Below are 22,830 nucleotides of genomic sequence, written 5' to 3'. Positions count from 1 at the left end.
TTCAGTTTCTAGATTTAACTTTAAAATTTTGGATGATTTCATACTTTGAAGAGGCACCAAGCGGCCTAACATTTTGTTTTGTGTCATAGTGCCGGTGGCGGGGTGCATATCGAGCCTCGGTATAGGCAGTTTCCCCAGCTGACCAAGTCCCAGGTGGTCCAGGCCGAGTTCTTCAGTGGGACCATGTGGTTCTGGATTCTCTGGCGTTTTTGGCATGACTCGGATGCTGTGCTGGTAAGTGCAGGACAAAAATTCTAATATATTAATAGAGTATTATAATTAATTAGATTGTTATTACTAATATATCAATAGCTTAGCTTTTTCATTTCCTGTCTGTAGACCGTTTTGCTGTCTGGATATATCCCTTTACCATGTTGTCCTTGGGGACATGCAGAATCCTATTAACAAATGAAATACATGATCTCTGACCTTTTCTACCCACAGGTGTACAGCTTGGTAATCCATCTCTTACGGTTTCTGTTAGGTTGTCATATTCGGAAGGAAGACTAGAAACTAATTCTTTTACCTTGTGAACCAGGGGTTCCTTGGTGGGTTAAGTTTCGGACTTCAGTTGCTTTAAATGCTCAATGTCATCTAGTCTGTGCAGGGGCCCAGGGCAGCCAGATCAGGGTGGGAGAGATGTGGGCTAATTTGTCTTGAGAAGTTAGCTGCTGGTAACATTCTAACATGTTACTAACCTCAACTGAGTTTTTATCACTTTTGCAGGACTCTGTTCTCCAGGAAATTAAACCTTTCCGCCGTTGAAATCTGTGCTCGTTGATCTAGATAGGAAAAAAATCTTCATACACAAATCTTTGATGCATTGGGTTGATTCGTGTCCCATCTGTGCTTAGAACTCTGTGCTCTTGTCCCCCTGTAGGGAGTTGTTTGGTATCTGAATTGGCAGCACGTGGACACCCCTAGCTTGCTGTAGGTCCGCTGTCAGGCCTGTATGTGGCTGCTTGGCCTGAGACGATGATGCCACCAGAAATGCCCTGAGTCGGGACTGAAGATGAATGAGCCCACCTGAGGCTTCCAGATCTCCCGGCAGGATTGACAGGACACTTTGAGACGTTATGTTTTACCAGGGCTTTAACGCATTGTCGAGATGTGGGGTACCTTCTCCCAACCGTCCATCATGGATGCATACTGAAATGCTGGCTCGGGCTGCTGGCTCCAAAATGGGTAGGCTTTGAAGTTCAGGCCACAGCTCATATTGAACAGGTTGAAGAACAGTCGGATGAGCAAATAGTAAAGTAGTAGAATTTGTTCCTGTGGCATGTCAGGGTCTGTGTATAGGACAGCCTTAAATTTTTTTTCTTCTGAATTTAATTCACCGTATAGAATATATGTAGATTCTTTACCTTTTTTTGAACGGTTGTCCCCAGGGTCACTTTCCATATCCAGATCCTTCCCAGTGGACAGATGAAGAACTAGGTATCCTCCCTGATGATGAAGACTGAAAGTGTCGATTGAACTCTTTACAAGTGGGTATGCCCCACGTTCCTTTGGAAACTTGTTTGCCTTGTGTCGATAAAAATGTTTTGACTTTATGATGGTCTTTCTAAAATCATGATGGGCAATTAACTGTATTGTGTCTGACTTCTGCCTTTAGTATTTTCATATTTGCTGTTTCCTCTTCCTTTTCAATATTTGTTTTAAAAAATTCTCTTTTGCTGAGTCATGTTATGATTTAGGGTCCCAGTTAGCCATCTTTTTTTTTTTTTTTTTTTAGTATTTGAGAGAGAGTGCAGGAGAGGCAGAGAGCGGGAGAGAGAATCCCAAGCAGGCTCTGCCCTCAGCACGGAGCCCATTGTAGGGTTCCGTCTCATGAATGTGAGATCATGACCTGAGCCGAACATGAGTTGAGCGCTTAACTGCCTGAGTCACCCAGGCGCCCGTATCTATTTATTGATCAAAGACTTTTCTAAAGTATCAACTCCACAGGGGGATTATAGTGGTGGATAAGCCAGGTACGGAGCTTGCAGTTATGTTTGTAGTTGCAGAAATACCATGTTCTACTCTGAGTGTTTAAGTATAGAAAGTTCCAGCTTATGAGAAGTGTTACGATATGGAATTGTGTGGAGATTAACCCCAAACAGTAAAAGGTTATGGTCCTTTCATTTTTCCAAATTAGGAATCAGAGTTTTTCTTAGTTTGAAAGGAAGGTTCTACTCCTAGAACCTTCAGGGGTTAAGACATTCTCATGTAACATGTTTTTTAAATCAATCATTGCATTAATAATTGCCAGCACTCAAAAGGCCTTGGAAATTGTTTTATTTATTTTCAGGAATTATTTTAAATGCTAGAAAGCATTAAATGAAAAATGTTCCCGTTCCATCATACTATTAGTATTGCTATTATAATTTTAATTAGAAGTAGCTTATTGAGGGGCACCTGGGTGGCTCAGTTGGTTAAGTGCCCGGCTTTGGCTCAGGTCATGATCTCATGTGAGTTTGAGCCCTGCGTTAGGCTCTGTGCTAACAGCTGAGAGCCTGCAACCTGCTTCAGATTCTGTGTCTCCCTCTCTCTGCCCCTCCCCTGCTTGCACCCTGTCTTGCTCTGAAAAATAAACATTAAAAAAAATTTTTAAGGAAAAAAAAGTAACTTATTGACATGAAAATTACAGCAGTTTTAGGGTATGTGGGGAGGAGAGGGAGAGGAAAAAAATGTCCCCCAAGGGCAGGTGGTTAAACTGTCTCACAGCTTGTTTTGTGTCTCTGGATTTACCGTGGGTAAATCAGGGGTCCCCGTTAGCAGGACCCTCCTTCCCTTTGGTAACGTGACTGCCAGCACAAACCTCCTCTTCTTACAGATTTCCCAGTATTCTCACACAGTCATTAACATTTTATTTTAAAGATGAGACTGTAAACCCTTTGAGAAGGTACTCTGTAAGACTACTCTCCTGATTGGTGCTCAGTGAATGCTTGAATAATTGAATAAAAGTTATGGATTTGAATTATTGAAAATAAAAGTACTTAAAGCTTTCTACTTTTGTTTCCCTGCAGGAGTCAGGCGAAAGTTTCAAGCGATTGAGGACTTCATACCGTACCTGAAAATTGTACATTAAAGTGTTTTGGTCAATAGTGAGGAACTGAGTTATGGATGTTTCTGATAACGACAGCCACCCTCTATGGATTATTTCCTGTGCTCCCAACTGCTGTCCTAACTGGTTACAGGCCCCGTCACTGGATCCTCTGGGGTACCCCATGGTGTAGACAGACATTAGCTCCACCTCTCAGTGAGGAAATTCAGGCTCAAGGAGGTGAGGTAACTTTGCCTTAGGGTCACACGTTGATGAGTAGTGACATTAGGCCTGGCCTTGCACTTAACTGCAGAGCGATACCACCCTCCTAGTGAATGTTGTAGTCCTACGTATGTTGACAGTTAACGTGAAAACTCTTGCCATTTCTCTACTGCTGGTGTTTTCTTGCCCGACATACAGAGGTGAGAGGTTTGTGTGGTCCATTTCTTGTGTTTACATTATCGCTTGTGGGCTGGGCGGTGTTAAGTGGCCATTTGTGGACCTGAGATACATGTCTAACTAGGAATTCTTACGACTGGAGGAATGGGAGATACTGGTGAAATAGGATATTCCACTTTTTCTAAAATGTGTTTCGAAATACCTTCCAACTTTCTGTAGCATCACAGTTCTGATAGGACAGAATTTTTTTCTGTCCACAGATAAAAATCTGCAGTATAGAATGGCTTAATGATTTGCCCAGAAGCATAACTGTTCATATTTTTAATTTAGGTTCTTAACCACTGGAGTGTAGGCAATACATTGCTGAACAAGACCGATAAGATGATTTTTTTTTCATGTTTAAGGTTTTTTATTTATAGAGAGAGCAGGAGTGGGGGAGGGGCAGAGAGAGAGGGAGACAGAGAATCCCAAGCAGAGTCTGCGCTGCCAGCACAGAACCTGATGTGGGGCTTGAACTCACAAAACCATGAGATCATGACCCGAACCGAAACCAAGAGCCAGATGCTTAACCGACTGAGCCACCTAGGCATCCCAAGACGATCCGGTTCTTAAGGAACTTAAAAGACTTTAGGAAGGGAAGACAGACACAAATTGATTACATGAGATTTACTAAGTGCCCCGAAGGAAATGATGTTGGGTGATGTGCTACAGATCAGTAGGTGGGTACAGGTGGGTACTGATCTTTTGGGTGGGAGGCACCTGAACAAGTAGGAGAAACCGTCTGTGTGAGGGTCTCAAGGGGAGAGTGCTCCAGGGACAAGCAGTCGCAAGAAACAAGGTCTAGGGTGGGACTAAGGTCACTATGTTTCAGGAGCACAAAGTCCGGTGGGGCTCCAGTAGGTGAGGAGACCAGGGGACTAGATGAGGTTAACAGGTCATGGTTGCAGGTTTGGATTTTATGTTCGAGGCAGTGAGAAGCCTCTGGCAGGCTCTAAACAGAAGTGATCCTTGGTCCTCAGGTGTCAGGAGTAGGCACAAAGGCAGCGAAGCTGAAGCAAGGGGAACAGTTTCCCCCTCCCCCCTCCAGCTCCAGTAGTCAAGAGCCTGTTGCTAGACACTTCTTCTCGTTTTGTGTTCACTTAACTGGAGAAGAGGGCATGGTCTCAGCTGTTAAGTCTGTAAGATCTTTAAAAAGCCATCTCTTCTCTGTACTTTTTAGGTCTAATTTTTATTCTCTCTGCGCCCTCCCTCCCCCTCACAGTGTTTTATTGATCCGTACTCATCTGTAACCCTGAACTCAAGATAATCCCATTAACCTCTTTGCCTTAAAAATCAGAGTTGCTTGATTTGAATTAAAGTTAACTTTAAAAAGCCTCCACCCTATCACATTTGACTCGAACCACCCAGGGGTTGGGGTGCCACCCCTGTGGAGTCGAAAGTCCAGGTATAACTTTTGGCTCCCCCAGAACTTAATGGCCTACTGCTGACTAGAAGCCTTACTGGTAACAGGCAATTAACATGTTTGGCACATTGTATGTGTTACATACTGTATTACAGTAAAGCTAGAGGAAAAAAAAAGCAGAAAACACATTATAGTACTGTACTGTCTTTATCAAAAAGAATCATGTATAAGTGAACCATTATAGTTCAAACCCATGTTCAGGGGGCAGCTGTACAGCTTATGGGAAAATAAAGTAGGAGAAGGTATCAAAGCGTGACGTACATGTGAGCGATGGCTATATAGTTAGAGAAAGCTTATGGCTTAACTATGGGCCAGGCACTGTGGCAAACACTTTGCACATGTTAAGTCCACATTTTATAGACGAGGACATTGAACTATAGATTGGTAACTTGCCCAAGCTCACACAATTGAGAGCTGAGGTTCAGATCCTGGCTCGCCAGCCTGGCTCTAGGCCGAGTCAGCTTGTGAGAGTCAGTACAGCATTGTGTAAGCCTTTTTGATCATGACCTACTCGCTAATTTTACACGGTGGCCTAGAATATATGCTTGTGTGTATAATCCAAAAGTTTTATGACACAGTACTTACCTGTGATACACATTACTTTCTCTTATTCTAAAATGGTTAACCGAGCCAGGTTCTACCACCCACGAAGGGGACTCCATTTGAAAAACTGGCACAGTGCTTCAGGAGTTCAGTCTGGGGTCAAACTTGCTGGATCTGACTCATTGCTTTACCATTTATTTGATGTGACTTTGGGTGCATTCCTTATTTGATCTCTTCTTCAACTTCCACATTTGTAAAAGGGATTAGATTAAACGTGTTAGCACATGAAGCCTCTAGAACCACATCTGCTGTGAAGGAAATAATCTCTAAATGTAAGCAACTGTTATTTCTAGACCACTGGGTCCAAGCCAACTTTATGGTGACGCTTGAATCCCAGTCCAATTTTATAGGAAAGCCTCAAACTTTCCTGTAACTCGCCAAACATTCCCGTATATGCATACTCCGAGTGTTAGGGTATGGCCTGCTAGATGGAGGGAAAAGATGGACCTTCACAAAAGGAAAGGCAGGTGGTGAAGAAATGACTGATGGCAACAGAGAGCGTCAAATTTTAACACAAATTTATAACGTTTCCCATGGAACCCTGAGTACAAACACCACAAGGGAGGTACTGTGTAAGGACCCCTGGTTGTACGCATGTTACGGGAAGGTACAGAAGTCCTCTGGGTCCTGTGTGCCCCTAAAACTGTTCTGTGGGAGGTCGGCCTGGCTGTCTGCCGCTGCCACCTCCTAGAAAGCACCAGTGGGGCCACAGCGTATGGTGCGGGGAAACAGGAACTGCCCATCCCAGCAGCCAGGCCTCCGCCTCTTGTCACGTACCTGAGCAGGGGCTTGACCAACCGGCAAAGACAGCAGGGGCAAGTGCAGTATGCCTGGCACAACATCCACTTCTTGCTACAAACTCACTGTCACGGAGTGAACACCCATTTCTGTCCAAATTTTGTTACAGCTATTAAACCATAACAAAATCGTACACACACACATACATGTAGAAAATGGCGCATGCTGCTGATGTTGAAAACAAAAGTCCGGAGTCTTGGCTGTGTCATCCTTGGGGATTCCTATTGAGTATCTGGCAATGAGGGGACCTGGACCAGAATATCTTTTCTTTTTTTTTTGTTTATTTTGAGAGAAGGAGAGAATCTCAAGCAGGCTCTGCACTGTCAGCACAGAGCCTGATGCTGGGCTTGAACTCATGAACTGAGATCATGACCTGAGCCAAAAGCAAGAATTGGATGCTCAAGCGACTGAGCCACCCAGGTGCCCCTGGACCAGAATTATCTTTAGGAGCTCCTTCTGCACTGGCATTTATCAGCCTAGGAGTACTACATAATCCAGACAGCAGGTCCAATTATCACAGCCCCTGATAAAGTCTCAAAACTGGTGTGGTAGAGTGCTTTGTGACAGAATTTTATCACAATAATGAAAGCGTTCACATTCTAGACCAAGTTTTAAGGAAAATTTCTAGTAGCATAATACGTTCTTAAAACATAAGGCCCCAATCACTCTGTTGTAATCCTCTGTGAAGTTTACTTTAAAATGAGTTTCTAAAAAAAAAGTTTCGGGGCACCTGGGTGGCTCAGTTGGTTGAGTGTCCGACTTCGGCTCAGGTCATGATCTCACAGTTCGTGAGTTCAAGCCCGCATCGGGCTCTGTGCTGACAGCTCAGAGCCTAGAGCCTGCTTCGGATTCTGTGTCTCCCTCTCTCTCTGCCCCTAAACCCACTCGCATTCTGTCTCTGTCTCTCTCAAAAAATAAATAAACATTAAATAAATAAACATTAAATAAATAAACATTAAAAAAAAGCAATTAAAAAAAAAGTTTCTATAATATCTGTATTACAGAACTTTCTTTTTTTAAGATGAGAAAGCTATAGTTTACAGAAAATAGTGGTCTCCACAGAATTTTATGATTAGCTGGAGGGGCATGAAAAACAAACCAGATTCCTCAAATAAGGTACCAACCTGAAGATATTTCTGTTCCTTCACAATAATCTCAGACATAGGGTTTCCAGGTGAAGTTTTAAAATGGTTGACTTCTCTTCTGGAAACTGCCCAGTTATCTGACATCACCTGAAGTTATTCTAGGAGTCATTCAGACTTCAGGTCGTGAAATCATGCACAAAGTGAACTGTTTGGGGTAACTAGCATTTTTAAAAAACACAAGTGCATAGTTTCAAATACATGTCTATGAGTACATTCTGTGTTCCCACGCAAAATGTTTTGGAAGTTGTGTCAGAAAAATTGGAAACCTATACAATTCAAGGGGAACTTCTCCAGACTGATTCCTTCAATGACTCAGTTACTGCACACACTTCAGCTGAGCCACTGGAGGGCAGCAGTCAGCTCACAGCACCGTAACATACTTGAGGGTCACCACCAACAGCGGACAAAAGGCGGTCCCCACCACCCTAGTGCAGTCGGTACAATGTACCAGGCATTCATTGCGACTACTTAAAAATATTTTTCATACAAGTAACTTCTACTCACCAAGCAGGGATTGACATGTATGAAACAAAACGCACATCTCCGGGTCTCCGCATTGCCTGGAAGTACTGTCAAAACCCCAACTACTTACGTTACTGGATGGGATAGTGCTAGAAAAAGAGTCTTGATAAAGACTTCTCCATGCAGTCAATCTTTATTATAGCAGTATTCGCATATTCACATCAAGTACATAGAACTTTTTGCCTTTTATATAATACAGAGTTTTTAAATAACTTTACACAGAAATAAATCTCTTCAATCTGAATTTCAGCTATTTTTTTTTTAATTCTCCATGCTTTCTATCCAAACTGAACAATATTTTCCATTGTACAAATTTACATGAGAAAAACTCCAAAGTACAAATGAAGGGACCTGAGCAGGAAAGAACCAAAGTATCAAGGAGTGGGTATGGGGAAGATTAAAAAAAAAAAAAAAAAAAAATTCAAGCAAACACTGAGGATTGAGGGACAAGAGGGAGACATTATCCATTTGACTGAAAATAAATGTCTTTTTTATGAATTGAAAAATAAGCTTTAAAAATAGTTACTCCATTGTAATTTTTGCAAAGCAGGTATAAAGAGGTCTGTGGACAATTTAAAAGTCCCCATTTTTTTTCACTGGGCACACCCCAGACTCCATGAGAACCTTTTCAATGCTTGAGTGGAACCGAAGTGAACTAAAGCCAAACAAACCTTTGGCAGCAAGAGAGAGAGGAATGTGTGTGTGAATCGCCGTAAGGTCTGGAGTGGTAAACCAGGAGCCATTAATTCACTGCAGTTAAAACACGAAGGATTTCCCTTTCCTCTCCTTTCTAGAAGAATTGTCCTCAAACCAAGAAGTGAATGACAACGGGGTGATTTCCTTTTTCCTGGTTTAAACCAAAGAGCAATCCTAAGTACTGAACTAGAATTCAAAGGGACGTATGTCGAGGAATGGTCAAATTCAGTCCCCTCATCAGCTGTACGCTCCTAAGAAAGCTACTGCTGAGTGAGGAAAGGGTCAGCGTGTACAACTAACAAATGAGAACACCACAAAAATACAGCACTGTGATAGAGTCCTTCAAATCAGGCAATATCACGAAGGCCAAATCAAGAACATAACCTGTGGCGTGGCCACAGGAAGGACAGAGGACCCAATGAATGCATTTCCAAATGGAGGGAAATACAGCACATACACATACACACACGCACACGCACGCATACGCACTCCTGTATGTAAACTATTAGAACATGAAGATAAATAAGACATAAAGGTTAGCCACTTATGTTGGTAATTAACATGAATAAAAAGGCATTATATGTTTACATAGCCGGTTTTAATCAGCTATGGAACATACACAAATGTTAGTAGGAAGGAATAATTTCTTTTAAAAAACTGTTCACAGCTTAGAATAAAAAGCACACTTATTGCACTCTTACGTTTTATTTCAGGTAATTATAGTTTATTTCCCACCGTCACATCAATTTTGCCCTAGCCCCCAACTTACTCCCACACCCTCCCACCTCCCATTTTGGTCCATGTTCTCTACATCTGTGCCTACTCCGTGAGCTTTGCTGCTTATGCTAGTCTCAAGTTTCTTCCACCAAACTCCAAGTGGGTTAAAAAAGGCTTGACACACAAACGCAACACAGAATCATCTTCAACACAAAACTGGTACCAAAGCAACTTTTAACCCCATCTTGGCCCCTGTAAGCAGAAGCCCTCTGCCGCGTCTCTCCGGTGAATCCGCCGCCCAGTTCCCCAGACTGATGACAGCTGGCTGCTCGTGGCGGGCCACGTGCCCAGCCTGGCAGAGCGGCAGATGCCCAAGTCCTGTGTTCGGGACTAACACGAACAAACATTTCGGCTGCTTTCCAAGAGTACTTCGATCTACAGAACCCTTAAAACACAAACCCATCACACACACACACACACACACACACACACGGATACACTGGCTGTGTCCCCATGCACTACAATTAGAACAGAATTCTGTTAAATAGAATTATACATTTTAATAAAATTAAACATTTTAATAAAACTAATTTACTAATTAATAAAACTAAATGAACAGTTGGGTAGAAGGGGTCAAAGGATAAAAAAATTAAATAAAAAAGGATTAAAAAATTAACAGCTGAAGTTGTGGATGCTGAAATTAAAGATCTACCTAATCACTTTTTTGAGGTGAGGACGAACAATCCCGATGCGTGTTAAAATAAAGCACTGCTGCCGTACTTTAAGATTGTGGGACTTAACGTTTCTGTCCTCCTCTACCTTAAAAATCCTGATAGAAACCATCAATTACCCTTTCCGCCACTGGCAAAATTTAGGAGTCAATTTCAATTTCAATATCTTTACCCAAACAGAAGTGAAAATAAGTTATCTGAAAACAACAAAACAAAGCTTACTCTCTAGTGTGCTGATTAAACAAAATCTTCCCAGTATTTTCAATTTTATCAGAGCTAGCAATACACTGGCTGCCTCCCTCTCCTCTGGTCAATGTACACATCAGGCAGAGATCCTACTGCACTCCTTGGGGCTCAACAGCCCATGGGCATCATAGTACATACGTACCAGAGTACAACAGCCTATGGGCATTTACAACCTAGTAAAACATCTAGAGAACCTGCTGGAGACAGTACAGTGCCTTTCCTGGGGGTGGCAAGAAATGAAAACAAGACACAAAATGCACACCACGGAGTGTGTCCAGTTCACAGCCATCGGCCACGTCCCCAACTGGTAATGCCCCCTCCTAGAGGGGCCCCCCGTGGCACCCCGAACAGCATGACCAGGACAGCCCCACTTAATTTGCAAACAAGTCCTGGGAGGCCAGTTTACATTTTAAACTCTGGAAAATCCCTGTTCAGGTTGGCAGTACTCTGGAAAGTGATAAAATCAAATTCCGTCCTCTATGTTACTAGCATCCTCCCTCTCACTCTTGAGAAGGGACTGCTGCCCAGCATATATTATTTCCAACCCCAAACGACAGCAACTCCTTAAAATGTCTGTCAAACGTTTCTGTTATATAAAAGTTCCATGCTTTGAAGAACCTATTGGAGTAGAAAAAGTTTCTCTAGAAATGTCACTGAACTATAATTTTCAACCTATTTGCTCTATGTGATAAATATATCTGACTCTACTAGGGATTACGTGCTTTAAAAAAATAATTTTATTCACCGAAAATTTACCTGTGTGTTTTCTCATTTTTTAAATGTGATTTCGGCTATAAACCCGCGAGTGCACTGATCTTTGCGGTCTACATTGCGCTCTACAAAATATTAACACAGCTGAGTTAGACCAGAGTGGCTGCTCTCTTCACATATCACTGATTTCTGCTAAAATTTTAGCTTTTTTTATTGCATCGTGAAGGCACAGTAAAGATCATTTGGCAAATTGTCAAGGTATTTTTCTAGAGCCTCATCTACACCGTTTCAGTGTATGACCCCTAAGCTATCTGCTGTCATACTCACAGTAAACTTTCCATGTCTGGTTACTGTTGTTTTTGTTTTTGTTTTTTTAAATAGCCTTAATGGTGGGAATCTGCTAGTCCCAAGGTGCTGATATTCTAGTGCTAACGATGCCAACTCAGACAAAGAAGAGGATCAGGGGGCATCATTCCACCCTCTTCGCTGGGCAGTCTCTCTACAGGAGGATCTGTGCATGTGATGAAGCTGCGGCTAACTCTTTATGAAGATGTACTGTCTTGCCAAGCCTACTGAAAATTAAGTGTATCACTGTTAGTGAACCGTTACCGTAACTATCTAATTTCATGCAACTGACTTAAGGTTAAGATTCTGAAGCGCACCCCTGAACGGATTCTGGCACCACCTGCAATAATAATCAGAAACTCTGAGCTACATTTTTCAGTATTACTGCTGAAATGCATAATGCCCTTTAGGACAAAATGAGAGTGCTCAAATACAAGTACACATAAAAGTTAAAATCTTAAATCATCTTCATGTTCTAGAGCTCCCGACTTTTCATATTTTAAAATAAATAACTATTCATTACCTCATTCTAAGGAGGTAGTTTTTTGAAGAGGTCACCTGAACCCTGCAATGTGCTTCAAACTAAAGCTAGACGGGGTCCACACAAGGCTGGGGAGTGAGTGCAGAGGAGGGGCAGTGGGGGCCTGGGAGGGGATCCAGCAGCCCCAGCACTGCCTGGTGACTCAAAGAGAACATCGTGTGCTAAGACAGCTGGGACTGCACCAAAGGAGAATCTAGGAAATATTTACAGAGTTTCTGGTTGACAGTGTTGAAGCCTTGATTACCTCTTTAGAACTATGTAATATGCTCTTTCTCTTCCAACACCAACATAAATGTAACATACATGCTTTACATGGCGTTTTATCTTCTAGGACGCTCCAGTACATCCTACAAGATCGTAAGTGCAATCAGGGACTGGATGTTCAGGAACCAGAATTTGACAGCTGGACAGAATCTTCTTTTAAGGTGCATATAAATACGAATGGTCACACTGGATTTTCTATTCACAAATCCCTTTTCTAAGTTTTTTGGTCAATGTTATTTCAGTGGCAAAAGTCTAAACTCTACACTCCAGTTTGATGACAAAAAAGTCCATCAAGAATACTACATATTTTGAAACAATCTTTTATGTTTGCTCTCAAATTTTTCAGAAGGCTTCACCTTTCCTTACCCAAAATAAAATACACTATAGAAGGCACCGCAGCCACTTTACAGAAAAGACAGGTTAACTACAACCTTACAAGACAGTCAGTGAAGCAGCCACACACTATCTGTACAAAATTATTCATAAAGTGCTTTGCACAAACAAGGAGTTCTTCCTTGTATCTTCTTAGGAGCTCAACAAGTCTATCTGTAGTCTAAGCATCAAAAAGTAAGAGGAAACCCCTTTATCATGTCATTTGTAAACTAGAGATGGAAAAAAGGGAACAGAAATATTAAAATTTCATTTTTACTTTTTAAGGGCGCTATAAAAATCTCCCAAGAACACCCTGAGCCTGGCTTCTGGGCACAGCTTCATCTGAGATCAAGTCTGTTTCCTCTTTTCAAGTGAGACAGCAACCTACTCTAAATAGGATGGAAAGAAAAACGTGTATCACCTTGAATTTTATTTTGAAGATTCCAATGCTAAGCTTCCTCCATCACTAGTGCTGTGCTGGCTCCCGCCACCGGAGAGTCATGCGGCCAGGCCTCCTCCGGCGGGCTCTACCTGCTCAGCAGGACAGGCCTACTTTTCCAGCCCAGCTCTCTCCAATCTTGGCAAAGGGAACACACCAACCAGCTTAAGAGCATGGATGGGGACGTATTTAAAAAGAAAAATAAACAATGCTTTTAGAAGAGAAGCAAAATTATGTACACAAGATGCTGTTCAGATCAACAAGAATCTTTGCCATTTCTGAATTCTGTAAGATATTGCTCTGCTCATGTAGGACTTAAGATAAACACGTTGCTTTTCAAACTCATCAATAACTCCAGGATACTTCCCATTTTACTAGGACAACCTTCTACCAGTCTGTGGAGTTTTCAGTAGGCCTTCCCCTGAATACAGGTATTTTAGCAAAAAACATCGAATGGCAGTGAGCTTAACAGGCTGAAAGATAGATAGTGGAGTGAGTTACAATTTGAAATGTTTAAATACCAATTTCTAATTCCCTGATTTATTTCAGAGGTCCTAATTTCCATAAGGTCCTTGGCTTCATAGCTTGGTTGTGCTAAGTATGTCTGATTTGATTTACATTCCTGAATGCTGACAAGAGATTCTACGCTGGATTTGTCATTAATTTGCCATTAATAAATATATCCAGAGTTACTTTCTTTGTTACTACTGCAATTATACCACCGTTTAGTAAAGGCCAAAGGAAGCTACGAGTAGATTATATTTTCCACTTATGCAAAGACAAAGGATGAGGTTCTTGGTACTACAGCAGCCCTTTCTATAATAACAACTGCTGTTAGGCCTCATGCATCCTCCCCTCAGTCCCAATACACCTAAAATTGCTCTATTCTCTACTAAGAACTCAGCTGCCAAATTACCCGACCTTTTGAAGACCAGGCTTGGGAAAAAAGGAAGAAGGAGAATGAATGGAGACACCACCATTTTTATTCTCGGTTGCATATTCCAGATAAAGACTGGAAAGAGGACGGAGGATGTAGTGTAGGCATAAGTTGGAGGAAAACATGAGATATTAGCAAAGATGTTAGTGTGGATCCAGCAAGTACCATTAATTTAAAAATTATAAATATCTGTCATTACGCTAAGACTCCCCATATTTAGGTAGAGAAAAGGATAACGATCTTTCTTTAAAAGTTGTTTCTATAACAAAAATACAATTTTCCAGGAATATAATTCTGGCGGGAAGTATTATTTTATTCCGATTCAATTAAATCTGAAAATTATTTTCTTTTTAATAAAAATATAATAGAAGAAACTCAGAAATTAAAACTTGTACCTTACATTTAAATTACATAAATGTCTCACATTCAAAACCGTTATCAAGCAGTTTTGTAGGCTTTTAATTAGATAGATACCGCCATGGCATTTGTGCCCTGGACCAAGTAGCCACATAAGTACTTGATGACTGGAAGAGCTTAGGAGGAAGATATCAACTGTATTTTCCTGAGAATGTGCTACATTGTGGAGGAAAAAAAAAAAATCCCCAACACTTGTCTTCATTGCTGGACCCAGTGAGAAAAGAAGGCAATGTGTGCCAGCACGTCCCAGCCTGCGCGGTTAGGCAGACACCCTCAGTGAGCAAGGAAACAAAGGCCAGAAACCCAGTAGGTCAGGAAAAAGATGCAGCATCCCCTTTTCCTCTACACCAACACGGATCTCGTCCTCACCTCTCGTTCTCCATTTAAATAAAACAGCTTCACTTGATAAAAATGCGTCAAAGACTGGACATGCACCACACAGAAAGGCCATGCTGCATTTTTGTTCCATCCCTCAGAAATGAACGGTGGTGGCTAGGGGAAAGAGCTCCGCGACAAAATCCCAGAACAGGAAAGAGAACGATGCTTGGCGATTGCAAACTGCCCCGTCAGGTGACCAGCCACACGCGGATCTGGCGGTTAGAAGGGCAGAGCTGATCGGCAGGCTCTCCACAGCCAATCTCCCAAGCTGTAGCAGCAGCTCCTTTCCATCATGCCTGACCACCAAAAGGTCAGAACTCAGGCTTTCTCCTCTTCCTTCCTGGGAGTGGACAGACTTGTATGCACGTGGTATTTGTGTTGAAGAAGAAACACTGGCAGCAGAGAATTCTGGTTCCTAAAACATTCTTCCCTCTTTTGTTGGATGGGAAATTCCATTCTGTTCCACACCAGCTTATGCATTGAAAATTCTGTATCTTTAAAAAAAGAGTTGAGGAACAGAAGAACTGTGTTTTGATGTTAACAAATTGTACGAACACAAGACTTAAGAAATAAGAGTAGATGTTGCCATGATGGTGTGGCTACTTGAAGGCTGCAAATTCTCCTGTAGAGGGAGGACAAGAGCTAATTTTAAAAAAGTTATCTCAAATAACCTAGAGACCCAGAAAAGCCTCACTGAAAGGTGACTAGCTATCTATTACAAATCTAGCATCATCATAACTAATTTAAAAGCAAAAATGGCTGAAACCCATAAAAGAAGATAATTTACAGTATAGAGAGTAGGGTTCAGTTACATCAATTACATATCAAGTCTGCAAGTAACTTCCCAGTGGGGATGTACATGTTATGGTTCTAGTCACGCTGAAAAGCACTGCAACGAACAAAATTTCTCAGAAACTGATTGTAAAATAGTAAGTCTGATTTGTTGAATACTTTGCCCCCCAATTATCAACTCATTTCCACTTTTATAATGCCACTATTAGATTAGAAAGGAAGAAACAAGAATTCTCCCCATTTGGAAAAAGATAAAAATAAGAGGTCAGCTGATTTGTCCACATGACACATTTGATTGAAGGAAAGAAAATCTAGACTGTCCATTTTCTAGTTCATTTCCTTTTAAACTACCAAAATATCACACATAGGCACGTGTGACTGAACATTACTGTCAGCACAAGGAATTCTTTAAACCACAAAGTCCCTTTGAGGTCCTATATTCCGTTAGCTTACTGACTTTGAGGGTTCATGCCATTATTTTTCATCTATCGTTTTGTTCATAGCTTCTACTTGTAACTAGAGGCTGGTTCTTCTTATTATATACACTGTAGTTAATTTTGGGGGTTGGTTAATAACCGACAACTCTCAGAATTTAGCCAGCCTTAACATCGTTTCTCAGTAGTAACAGCTTGTGTGATGAGGATCCAAGCAATCACTAACATGAATACGCTATTTAATCTAGGAATAACCTATCCATCTTCTAATTGCTGTTAGATTCCAACTGGTTACTAGAGAACACTGGTATATCCCAACAGACTGCTAATGACTGGATGGCAGAACCCTCAGACCGCAGACTAGTAATATTAGTCGATTAGACTAATATGAGACTGTTTGAATGCCTGTTATATGCGAGGTGCATCAGTGAATACTTTACATACATTTGCATCTGAGCCTCACAATAATTATAAGGCAGGTGCTGTTCCTTCTCTTAGTTTGTAGAGAAGCAAGCTGGGGGTTTAGAATAGTTAAGTAGTTTGCCTGCTATCTCACAGCTAGAAAATGGCAGAGTTAAAATGCAAGTCTGGTGGAGAAGAAGAGTCTTCACTATTAATACACCCCTAAACAATTTTCAATAATTAATCATTTGTTTTCCCATTCTGAATATTATTACTAATTGGACTGCACATAGTGAAACTGTCTTTCTATCTAAGGATTCCTTTCACCAAGGAAGTAACCACGGCATTGTGAGTCAAAAGGTCAAGGAAGGGTAACAGAATTATTACCTCATATTTAAAGTTAAAAAGATTAGGGAATATGGCACTAGTGAAAAAATTAGCCAAATTACTAAGACTTTGGGGAGCCAAATATAGCATAACCACAGGAGGCTGTTAACAGCGACTCTAGAAATGTATAAACATTCACACTACCTTTGCTGATAGCTTGAGTGCATTATGGTTTTAAGGTTGCTATTTTTTCCAGTATTTTAATACATTTCTTCAAAGCAATTTCCAACATTCTAATTAGTAATCACTGTATCTGGCAGAATCTAAATCTCATCGAATGAAGCCAATGTGAAAATAGGATTTACTTAGAAATCTTTATTTTAAAAAATGGCTAAATTTTAATCTATTAAGTGAGAGAGTATCAAAAGTGACAAAATTCTAAGTTAAATCTTATATACTGCATTAAAAAATAACTTGAAAAAATCTTCAGATGTTGTCCATTAATTATGATTAGGCACTCCACTTTGTTGAAGTGTTTTACTCTACAAACTTAAAAATGTGAGCCTTGAAAAAAAAAAAAATCACAAAACAACCGCCCAAGGACAAACTCTTACCAACAAACTGCAAATCATATGCCAGTAAAGGAAACAGTTAAGATCATTCTACCACTGTCTGCTGCTTCTAAAGGAATGCACTTCTTTACATCAACAGACTTCAAGTCCAGGAAAAAAAAAAAAAAGACAAAAAGAACTCAAGAGTTTAGGGACCAATAAAACTCTTTCTATATATGACCCTGAAATCATGGAGAAATTTAAGAAAAATTGGGGGGTAAGAGGCGATGGATCTGCTTTTGGGAAAAAAAAGCATATTCCTTCTTGCGTATCTGGAAATCTCTATTATCCCATCCCCTATCCTATTTTATTTGAGGTAATAACAATTATTTGAAGCGAAACACCCAGAATACTATGTGGCTTTTTGAAATCTTGGTATATTAACTTAACTGTTGCCTGAAAAATCAGAGGCCAAAATGAAACTTTTTTTTTCATCTCTATTCTGGCTAAGAATAACCTAAGTTCTATTTTCCATGTGACTTTAGTTAAGATTAGGGGAGAGAACACTTGGGAAGGACCTGTGATTTTAGATACTCTAAACATCAAGATTTGTTTATTTGAAAGCTAAGGATTTTATTAACTAGTTTTAAGATATTACGAAATAATTATCTTTTAGTCCAGAATTGAATGTATTTCAGAGGCTCTCATACATATAATTTTTTTTTTCAATGTTTATTTATTTTGGGGACAGAGAGAGACAGAGCATGAACGGGGGAGGGGCAGAGAGAGAGGGAGACACAGAATCGGAAACAGGCTCCAGGCTCTGAGCCATCAGCCCAGAGCCTGACGCGGGGCTCGAACTCACGGACCGTGAGATCGTGACCTGGCTGAAGTCGGACGCCTAACCGACTGCGCCACCCAGGTGCCCCTCATACATATAATTTGATGTATACTTCTTAAAGACAAAATATGCTATGAAAAATCTAGTATGTTATTTTGCACACAAATTGATCACTGCTTTAGATGTGGGGACAGTCATCTGAAACTAAAGCAAGTCCCATTCTTTCTCTGTGGTGACCTTTAAGGAAGTTTCAAAAGTATAACATTCTGGCACGGACACACTGGACTTGTTAAATTCTTAAGAGAAATTATCACAGGAGAGATGAAGTATTTAATAAAATAACAAGTGCTATAGAAATACTCAATAATTCTCAATCTAACAGACTGTAACTGATAAAATGTTTTAGCCATAAAGTACCCGTTTCATAATATTAAGCAACAAAGGCAGTTCATTTCCTTACATCGAGAGCGACTCACTTGAGTCAGAGGCCATTTAAGTTGCTGTGTTACATGGTCTCTATTTAAAGAGAATGATTTTTAAAGAAATATTTGTAATGTTTATTAATTTTTGAGAGAGAGAGAGAGAGAGAGCGCGCGCAAGCAGGGGAGGGGCAGAGAGAGAGGGAGACACAGAATCCGAAGCAGGCTCCAGGTTCTGAGCCGTCAGCACAGAGCCCAATGTGGGGCTCGAACCCACCAACTGTGAGAGCATGACGTGAGCTGAAGTGGGACCTTTAGCCAACTGAGCCACCCAGGCGCCCCCAAGAGGATGATTGTAACTAATGCTTTAGTATGTAAATGCCTAGTACAATATTAATATCTGAAAATAAACAACCTAAAGTATTTGATTAAATGCTGTGATCCCTCAACTACTTAAAAATCAAGATGAAAAATCTTAGTCCTCACCACTTGACTAGTAAAATGCCTAACATGTAAAACAAATTTTATAAAAAGCCTGTCTGCTGAAAAAGGAAATCAACTTTAATAAAAATATCTGAGGGTTCAGGTTTTAAGAAAAAGAGCAGGTCATAAGAGAACGAATGTCCTTCTGTTTCAATTACCTAGTCAGAGAGGTGGATTCCACATATGGTTAGAAAAACGGTATTTTTCTTTATTTGGAGAAAGCATCTACAATTCAGCATAAAAGAACAGAAAAGGAGACTACCATATGTCATTCTAATGCTCCCTACTCCTCTGCATCCACGCTTTCTAAACATCTCGCTCTGCCAGATTTTTCATGTTCTTCCACGACACGTCCAGGGGGCCGGGTTTGAATACAAGAGAGCTATCAGGTGACCCTTTGGAGGCACAATGGAGAGTGTGAGACAGCGCTATGGCTGGAAGAGCTCAGCAATGCCCTCTGGCAGAGGAGACTGAATGGAGTCAAAGGCAGACAGTGGGGTTGCTGGGTAGTTTTCAGTGAAGGGGGTAGTCGGGAAAAAACGGTGAGCAAAGAAAAGAAAATATGAGTGAAGCAAGTATAGTGAAGAACTATAAAAAGAACTGTATCAATATAAAGATCATTTGATTCCTGTGCCTTAAAATGCTTTCCAAAGCTTTGAGCATTCCACAGACCAATGTAAAAACTTTATCAGCTACATGCTTGCTATTCAATTTGTGATAAATAAAACCCCATTTAGTAATTACTACTAATCACATCTTTAAAAAAAAATTTTTTTTAATGTTTATTCATTATTTTTGAGAGAGAGCGAGAGCGAGCGAGCAGGGGAGGGGCAGAGAGAGGAAGACACAGATTCCGAAGCAGGCTCCAGGCTCTGAGCTATCAGCACAGAACCCAACGTGATCATGACCTGAGCCGAAGTCGGACGCTTAACCAACTGAGCCACCCAGGCGCCCCACTACTAATCACATCTTTAATGTCACTAGAGGATTTGGAAATCCCACACTTGAATGTTTTCCAACATGCTCTATTCTTTTATGCCTTTCTCATTTTTATTTTTGAAAACATGAGAAATGTTCTTTTCCACTACTCTTGCCTAAATTGAAAGGCATGAATCCATTTTGAATAACATGAATGGTATTACTTGTCTTAAACTGCCCAAATAAGGGGCCAAAGGTATGCCATGCTTCTCACTGGGTAGTTTTCCTGGACGAAATTTCATCCATTCAAATTAGAAAGTTATTTTATTTTAATTATTTATTTTGAGAGAGAGAGCGAGACAGCACAAGTAGGGAAGGGGCAGAGAGAGGGGGGGAGAGAATCCCAAACAGGCTCCACACCGTCAGTGCAGGGCCTGACACGGGGCTCAAACTCCCGAACCGTGAGATCATGACCTGAGCCGAAATCAAGAGTCTGATGTTTAACTGACTGAGCTACCGAGGCGTCCCAAGAAAGTATTTTAAAAACTTATTTGTGGTACCTAAGAACTAAAATATCATTAAAGTCTTCCCAATTTTCTTCTTTATTGGCTTCAAAGGATGGTATTTACGCAGATGTTGTCTGTGTGCCTGCATAACCCTGAACTGTCCGTTATATTTAAAAATCATCACAGTTCCAAACCGAATAAATGAAAATGTATTTAAGAGGCTGGCTTTTGGCAATGACTCACAAGTAGAGATGGTAATCTCTTTGATAAGATGCCAGCAATACTGCCTCTTTCACTTTTGATTCCAGTAAGATTTTGGTTCACAATAAGAATATTAATGACTGCCACAATACAGCCATTTTTTACATAAGAAAATGTTAAGTATTAGCTCTAACAAATACTTCGTACCATGGGATTAAAAAAAGAATAGCATTCATTCATAAGAAGAAGAACCTTTCTGGGCAAAGAACATACGGAACACAAATTTTATGAGACACATGGATAAGGGGATTGTTAAAATAGGCATGAGAGGGAAGTATAATCTGAAGTAACAATATTTAAGAAGTCTGTGACCTTGCTGTTTGGCAACTAAAGACATCTAAACAAACAAACCCAAAACTTTCACAGAATTCTGTTAAGCTTTTTTGGGGGAGGAGGAGGCAATGCATTTGTAAGGAAATTCACCTTCCATGTGTATATGACACCTTTAGTAATGAGGAAATACTACTTAAAAGGAACCTCAATTTATAACATTTGTCCACTAAAAATCCAAGCTTCAACCATAGTACTCATGTCAGACATCCACTCCTCAGCAATGTCTTTGGTTACCTGCACCCATAATTTATAAAAAGAAATTCAGTCTATTGCTAAGGTGTATAAAGGACATCCATATTTTCCAAGTTATAATAAAAAGTAGTTATAGAAAAAATACTAAGAATAAAAATAACTTATTCAACTCTCGTGGCTTCCTAAATGAGATCTGTTCGCACTGCCTTGCCTCACACAGGCGTTAAAACCTGTCATCCCCTTTCTACCTGCAAGCCCATACACGGGGGCAGTACTGCTCTTGTGAGTCCCTAAGGGACATGTGATAGCTCATAACAAAAGGTGCAGGAGAAAAGTTTAATTGAAGTTTAATAATTAGGATAAGCCAGTAAACAAAACCAATTTGTAACAGGAAGTAAAGCCTCCAGAAGAGGTACTGCAAATGTTCAGCAACGTCTGTGCATTTTGAAAACCCTTGGATATTGAAAATCCAAAGCTAAGTATACATTTTAGATCAGGAAATAATTATATCTAGTCTTTAAAAACATACACATTCTTTGGTTCATCTTTTTTTAAAAAAGAAGATGCTATCCAACTTAGTACAGAAGCACGCACATTTCCACCTCCTTGGCCCCAGCCCCCTGCACTCGCGCACTCATCTAACTTATCTCAGTGGACGGGAAACGCACCATATCCCCCTGCCTGGATGGGTGTTTTTGGAGAAGCACAAGCATAGAGACTAAAATCCTCTGTCTGGAAGCCAGCCCGATTCAAGGAGGGTTCTGATGCACTGCGGTGAATTTTTGGCAATGAGCGGGCCAGCAGCTCAATAGAGGCAAGAATCTAAAAAAGGGAAAAAAAAAGAAAAAAAGAAAAAAAGAAAAAAAGTAGAATGAAAATCTAGGTGGTGTTAATCTTTAATATCCGCATCATACTTAACAAGAAAGCACCTGAAATCTTACGCTGTTTTGAGTATTATCCTAAATGCTTAAGAAATTGGTATTTTTTTCCTTACAAAGAAAAGATTATTACCAAACTCCATTGGCTTTAATCTCTGTAAAATAAATGGGGAAAGTAACCTATAGTTAGCTTTTATTTACATTTTAGATTATTTGCCAGCCTTGGAACAGTAAATAATACAAAATTTTAAACCAATTATATACCTATCCCACAGACCACAGTCCCTTTTGGGAAGAAGAAGGAGCATAAATCAGTAAAGCACTATATGGCTTCACAAACAGAATCATCAGAGCAACTCATTCTTTACGAAACTCAGTAATAGGAAATGTCTTACACATACATGATTAAAAGGAGGGTCTCAATGACCCAGACTGCTAGTGGCACAGGAGTGAGAAGTGACAGGTGACAATCCAAGAGTGAAGGAGAAGACAGGAAAACAACAAATAGACACCAATCCACAAAATGTAGAAACTCAGCATATTTTAAGGTACAAAGAAACAGGTTATGACTTTGAAGGCATACAGTATAATAACAGATGTTCATAATCATGAGACATGTGTAAAAGGCTTGGCACAATGCCTAGAATATATAGTAAGTACTCAATAAAACTTTAGCAGCCATCACTATTATTTTTCTGAGCCACCAAAACTTTTTTAAAAGTTAAACTATAATCTGTATAATGAT

General features: G+C 40.4%; 2 protein-coding genes and 1 long non-coding RNA gene across 9 annotated transcripts in view; 1 reads left to right on the top strand and 2 right to left on the bottom strand.

Moving 5' to 3' along the window:
* Positions 1-3,416, top strand: part of NDUFB2 (NADH:ubiquinone oxidoreductase subunit B2) — a 9,098-nt gene extending 5,682 nt beyond the window's left edge. Inside the window, exons 2-4 of one of the 2 annotated variants that reach the window (XM_040471786.1) lie at positions 90-234; positions 1,389-1,491; positions 3,009-3,416. In XM_040471786.1, coding sequence (XP_040327720.1) covers positions 90-234; positions 1,389-1,463 — 220 coding nt within the window. In that variant the 3' untranslated portion in view covers positions 1,464-1,491; positions 3,009-3,416. The remainder of the gene's footprint in view (positions 1-89; positions 235-1,388; positions 1,492-3,008) is intronic. The other variant, XM_040471785.1, reaches the window with a different exon arrangement.
* Positions 1-15,064, bottom strand: part of LOC121028243 (uncharacterized) — a 24,456-nt gene extending 9,392 nt beyond the window's left edge. Inside the window, exon 1 of the long non-coding RNA XR_005789141.1 lies at positions 9,426-15,064. This is a non-coding gene — a long non-coding RNA (uncharacterized LOC121028243). The remainder of the gene's footprint in view (positions 1-9,425) is intronic.
* A 159-nt stretch (positions 15,065-15,223) lies between these two features.
* BRAF (B-Raf proto-oncogene, serine/threonine kinase) overlaps positions 15,224-22,830 on the bottom strand; it is a 173,824-nt gene continuing 166,217 nt past the window's right edge. For 3 of the 6 annotated variants that reach the window (XM_040471783.1, XM_040471779.1, XM_040471781.1), the window contains 2 exons: positions 21,876-22,029; positions 15,224-15,370 (listed from right to left, as the gene is read on the bottom strand). In XM_040471783.1, the coding sequence (XP_040327717.1) occupies positions 15,348-15,370; positions 21,876-22,029 (177 nt within the window). In that variant the 3' untranslated portion in view covers positions 15,224-15,347. Of the gene's footprint in view, positions 15,371-21,529; positions 22,030-22,830 lie in introns of those variants that run through there. The other 3 variants (XM_040471784.1, XM_040471780.1, XM_040471782.1) reach the window with 1 other exon arrangement.

Source organism: Herpailurus yagouaroundi, unplaced genomic scaffold (genome assembly GCF_014898765.1).
Source record: "Herpailurus yagouaroundi ecotype Mexico unplaced genomic scaffold, PumYag 100, whole genome shotgun sequence".
Lineage (NCBI taxonomy): Eukaryota > Metazoa > Chordata > Mammalia > Carnivora > Felidae > Herpailurus > Herpailurus yagouaroundi.
This window is presented reverse-complemented; position numbering and strand designations above follow the sequence as displayed.